At 39.5% G+C, this 6,000-nt stretch overlaps 1 protein-coding gene across 3 annotated transcripts in view; it reads left to right on the top strand.

The window, feature by feature from the left end:
* gabrb3 (gamma-aminobutyric acid type A receptor subunit beta3) overlaps positions 1 to 6,000 on the top strand; it is a 50,287-nt gene that overhangs the window by 23,348 nt on the left and 20,939 nt on the right. For 2 of the 3 annotated variants that reach the window (XM_023413287.2, XM_087175850.1), the window contains exons 3-4: positions 311 to 402; positions 491 to 558. In XM_023413287.2, coding sequence (XP_023269055.1) covers positions 311 to 402; positions 491 to 558 — 160 coding nt within the window. Of the gene's footprint in view, positions 1 to 74; positions 216 to 310; positions 403 to 490; positions 559 to 6,000 lie in introns of those variants that run through there. The other variant, XM_023413286.2, reaches the window with a different exon arrangement.

Here is a 6,000-nt window from a genome sequence, read left to right as displayed (position 1 = left end):
GGGGTAGACATCATGTGGAAGTAGTCTCACCTGATTCGGGGGGGGGGAGCGCCAGAGTTGAGCACCGTGGCTTCTTCATTCAGTCATTTGTTGACCGCTGGAAAGCACCCACCCCTCCAGACACCGCGCAAAGGGATGTGGGGATCCCGGAAAACAGGGCTCTTTGACTTTCTCTCTCTGCCGCTGGTCGTGGCGGTGATGTGCTGCGCTCAGAGGTGAGTGTCTGATGGGGGGATCAAACCGGACACAGGTGTCGGTGTCCGTCTTCCAACAGAGTTTTCCCATCCTTTGTTGTTTTGTTCTCTTTCAGCGTCAACGAGCCGGGGAACATGTCTTTTGTCAAAGAGACCGTGGATAAACTGTTGAAAGGATATGACATTCGTCTCCGACCAGACTTTGGAGGTATGTCTGTCCGTTTCACCCTAATGGCTCCCTGAATGTTTCCTTCCCCCCACGAGTCCATAGGTAACTTTATTGTGTGTATTTTAAGGTCGACCGGTTGCTGTTGGCATGAGTATAGACGTGGCCAGTATAGACATGGTGTCAGAAGTCAACATGGTAAGTTTTATACAATTATACATTATTCATTATACATTTTTTTTGAGTCATTTGTAGCTTTGGACGACCTTTGTTTTCACTGTTAATAAACCGGAAATTAATTTATGTAAAGTGTTACAGTGAGGGATTCAGTTCATTTAGAAAGTGTTTATAACTATTGCTTTTATTAATGGTTAACTAATATTTTACTAAAGCTTTATACATCAGTTATTTGCCATCATTAAGAGAATTTTTGGTTGCCAGGTTGTGGAAAAAAACCCTTTGGCTGGTGTTTATCTTATTTGGTATAACTATTGCTTTTATTAATGGTTAACTAATATTTTACTAAAGCTTTATACATCAGTTATTTGCCATCATTAAGAGAATTTTTGGTTGCCAGGTTGTGGAAAAAAACCCTTTGGCTGGTGTTTATCTTATTTGGTAAAAATGTATTTGTAAATGTTGGGGATCCCAGTAATAAATCATGGGTTTCTCATCTCAGCAGTTATATGGGAGCATATCACTTATCAAATTGTTCTCATAAATGATCTATAGACCATCAGTAAATTATTTATTAAGGATTAATAAAGCCATTATAAATATCCCTTTATAAATGGTGCCTTGTTAGAAAGTAAACATTAGCCAAAATTAATTTTTACAACCTTTTCTTATGAATGGCTTAAAACTGCTCTATAAATCATTAGTAAATTACGTATTAACATTAAAACTGTAACTAATCTAAATCTAAAACTACAACACACAGTAATCTTTACAACCTCCTGAATTGCTGTATGTAAACTGATAAAACCAGTTTACAGAGGCTTTTGTCTAGAGTGGTTTGTTTGGTTTAAATCCTGCTTCATGGCTGTGAGACTTGCAGCGATGCCCTAATGGTCCTGTTAGGAGATAAGGTCAGGAAGTCCTGTTGTCATGTCCTCTCCCCATAAAAAAAGCAAGCCAGACCTTCAGAGGTGTGTGTGTGTGGGTGTGTGTGTGTGTGTGTGTGTGTGTGTGTGTGTGTGTGTGTGTGTGTGCATGAATGACGGGCTTGGCACACCATTCGTTCTACAGTTTAATGCCTGTATGCCATCTATCATTGGTGTGAACTGCTGACAGAGCTTGATGCCTGATCACATGGTACCAAGAGGAAATAGCCCCTGACATGCTGTCCTGACAAGTGTGTGTGATGAAATGTACCCATGGTGCATTTTAATGCATCTCTACACAACAGCAGGGACAGTGAGAACCACAGAGAAGCTAAACACTTGCCTCCAGTGACAACTGAGATTCAACTAAGACAGTTGAGTTAGCTTCAGCTTGTCATGTTAAATATTGTGGTTATATATATACATATATATACATATATATACATATATATATATATATATATATATACATATAATGGTTATATATATATTTTTTAAATGCAGATAAAGCTTATTTTATTGTTGCAGACGGATGAAATTTGAGAGGTTTTCGTTTTTCATGTTGTAACTGGATTTCTTAAATGACAAAATCCACACTTTTTCTCAGAGTAATAACTCAGCTGAATCTGAACTCATAAACATGAAACACATATTTTTAGATTTACTGTGTCTTACACTTTCTGGGGGTATCACCACAGTATAAAAGACGCTCCTCAAAACTCCAGAACTTCTCTGAGAATCATCATGATTTTAAGTTTTCTTCAGTATTGAAGGAACCTAGCGATAGATGTCTGAACGTTGCTAATTCAGCAAACTTTTAATGCATTTTTCTACATTATGTTTGTCTACAGTGTCTTTAAAAACACCTGAAATATAATAATTGGCTTTACATGTAGGATGACTAGTGCCCTTTGTGTGTTAGCTTCACTGTTTTAAAATTGTACATAAATAATGCACCAATTTAATCATCCAAGCCATAGTTCTTGTTGTCATTAGTTCAAAATCCGACTTCTAAACTGAGGCTGTTTAAATAGAGACCTATACATGGAAAGCGATAATCAGTCAAGTAAATTTCAGCACTTAATGGGCCAAACTTAATTTCCAGATTAGAGACCACACCTGCTTTTAACTTGAGAGTTGCTTGTCTGTGTAGCCGTGCTGTGTGAAAGCATTTGGCCTCCTCAGTGGCGATCGTATCAGCCTGTCTGTGTTAATGGTTGGAGGCATGCAGATGGGACAGAGGAAATACAGCTCTTCCTCCGGCTGCAGGAATTGGACCTCTCTAGAAAATAAATACTCCCAGCGGCACTTGAGCATGTGCTAAAAATGATTTACCCATAATACAAATGATAGAGCACCAGGAGCTGATTGCATCCTGTCCATGAGGCACTATAAAAAGAGTCACTTGTTTTATTTGTCAGATATCCAAAAATATCCAGCTTTTGAAGATGTATGTATCAAACACACAGGAAACCAGCAGGATCGCTAGTCAGGTCGCTCGAACGTGGCAAACTTAGGAAGCAAAGTGACCTCAAGTCCGTTCCTCCATTTTACTTTAATGCCTGGAGCTATAGATCACACGTTTCAGGGTATTGCAGGAGCAGTGGGAGTTTATCTGTGGTCCTGAACAACATTAGATTGTTCCTCTCTCCTCTGTCTAAGCTGGTCCCCCCCCCCCCAGAGGGCTTTGACATTTGCAGCTTCTTCTCACATTTTGCTCACTAGAGCATCTCGATGCTGCAGACGAACCTGTGTGTTTATGGAGAATCCTCCCAACACCCTGAGACTGCAGAGTGACACTGAGTATATTAAAATATTGTGAGGTACCTCACATTTAACACAGCACTCTTTGCACATTTTAAAATATCAGGATCTGTCACTGGATGTTATTTGAGGCGTTTACTCTGATGTCACTACAGGGTTTTGGTTTATTGATTATATCTGGACAGGCTGCTGAAGAAAATTTATAACCGTCCAAACAAGTGTTTGATTCAGATTTACTGTTTGTCAGCTGCTGTGAACCTGCAATTACCTGGAGTTATTCTTTAATCCAATCAGTCCCGGCATCCTGCACCCAACTGGTCTATCACTCTGTCAGTCCACATATTAACAGCCCTCACAAGCAAGATGAGCCGTCATGCCTCGTCTCCTTCTGTGTCGTTTTGGTAATTATCATCCTCATCATTTTTGTTGGTTTACCATTGTCTTCAATGGAGGAGGATGTAAAGAGCTCACTACATATTAGCATCATAATTAACATTATTTATATTATATATTATTGTGATGCTCCAGTAGCAGTCTCATATTCTAGTGGTCAACTCTTGACTTGTATGTCACCAGCGACAATTATCAACAACCCCTGCACCTCACACGCGCCGCACGGCAACAAGTGGTGCCATTTACGCAGCATCAGAATTATCACACACGTATGAGCGCTGGCAGGTGGAGTCCGTTGTCTGTGTTTGACAGTTAACAGGCTGATAACTGGTGAAATTTTGCACAATCCCAGAGCGGGGCTAACCGTTAGCTTCATTCTGATCATTTGTGGTGTAAATCTTAAAACTGTAAAAGCTCTGTGAATAGACAGTGAAGTCCAACAACTCTGCAACACAAGCCAGTTCAAATAATAATGCTTGAATGTATGTGAGTTGATTGTTGTGTGGATGCATGGAGGGCTCCGCATTTGGTAGATAAAGAGTTTACCTTTCTAAATGTTATTCAAGGATAGACTTTTTCTTTGTTCCAAAAATATCACTACAATCAGTTACCTCCGGCTCTATAGGGAATACAGTTGTGTCAGTATAACCTCAGGAACCCGGCCGCCCGGTTTAACCCTTCCATCCAGATCCGAAATTCACATCCTACTTCACAGAGGAATTTAAATCATTTTCATCTGTTAATTCAACCTCTACTTCCAAAGCCTTTTCCAGAGGTCTTGTTATATCTCATATGTCCAATAAGAGACAAGCTGAGCTCTGGGTCCAAACAAAAACTGTACGAACATGAGGACAAAGCAGGGAAATATCTGGCAAAGAAAAACTCCCAAACTGTCTCTTCCATTTCATATGAGTTGATTTAATATTGAACACAACTCATAGACACTACTCTGTTACTGGTGGTCATTAGCTCAGAGAGTTTAAAACAAATTTACTGCGTTAAGTAAATGTTTACGGTTGCACTTGATGAATTTTCACCTGTGTTATTTAATGATTATGAGTTTCATCAAATCTGTATTTCACACCTTCAGATTTGTAATAAAATACATTTTGCACCTACACAGCCGTAAGTTAACCTAAATTATAACTTATCTAAACTTCATCGTAAAATGCTATTATTCATATTTAAAATTTGAAGCTAGATTATTTGAAGCTGCTGAGAGAAGAATATCAGTGGAAGCACTGAAATGGTTTATGGAGTGACAAAAAGATTTGATGATGTTAAACACAGAAAATCATCATCCTTTTTTTACGACTCAGTGACCTTGACCGATAAAACCTGAGCAGGAGAGATGAGCAGGACTGGACTGACATCTCTGTACCAGACTAACTCTAAAGAGGAATGTGTGGAGAATCTTGAAATCTGTGAACAAATACTTCAGTTAACTGAAGCACGATTCTGCAGCTCTATGGCTTTTTTTTTTTTTTTTCCTCCTCAGATTTATTCATAAACCTTTTGTTGTTGTTGTTAGCGGTTGGTGGCGGAAGTTTTTGACATTTCCAGAATAGCTGCCGTGTCTTTCCAGTTTGCAGATCTGAAGCAAACACTAATGACAGTCCAGTCAGATCATGGAAACCTTCACGTTGACGTCCGAGTGAAAACGAGATGTGTCAGTCATCTGTTGTACAGCTCGACTGAAGAGACACAGATCTGTCCTGTGCACGTCACAGAGAGAAGACACAACTTTGCCCTGACATTAAAAAAACAAAGCTAAACTAAAGACAGTGTAATCTGTCTAAATCTAAAACTAATTATTTGTTTATTTGTTTTTGTTTGTTTTAATTTTTGTTTGTGTGAAGGAGGAAAAAAAAGAACAAATGCTGTCTCACTTCAATGCAATGAGTTGCTGACTGGTTGTTTTTACATTGTGTGTCTGTGTGCACACATGCATGTATGTGTGTGTGCGCGTGTGTGTGCTTGTGTGTTATTTGCAGCAACTTTTAATCTGTTAATAGGATGGGTGACTACGTTTAGTAAATCAGTGTCGGTTGTTGGTGCTGAGTTTAGAGTCGTGCTGGACCAGAAGAGAAGAGGGAAACAGACGGATTAGATCTGCAATGCAGTGTGTGTCTGTCTCTTCTCGTCGCTTCATCTTCAAGCTCTTGTGTTGGTTGTACGTCCGTCTTTCCTCACATGCGGTGCAGAGGAAAAACAAAGTCACATCTCTCCGAATCATCTGCAGTTCAGTCGATTCTTACCTGATGATCAATGATTCTTGGGTTGTAGCCATTTCACTGGCTGCTCTCTTATTTTGAAATGTGACATTACAGCTGTAGACAGTCTTCACTGACACTCTCATAACCATGTCAGGACAATCTCA

The sequence above is a fragment of the Seriola lalandi genome, unplaced genomic scaffold (genome assembly GCF_002814215.2).
Source record: "Seriola lalandi dorsalis isolate HSWRI2012SDOR001 ecotype SW California unplaced genomic scaffold, Sedor1 jcf7180002054511, whole genome shotgun sequence".
Lineage (NCBI taxonomy): Eukaryota > Metazoa > Chordata > Actinopteri > Carangiformes > Carangidae > Seriola > Seriola lalandi.
Note: the sequence above shows the minus strand (reverse complement) of the source record. Positions and strands in the feature narration are given on the sequence as shown.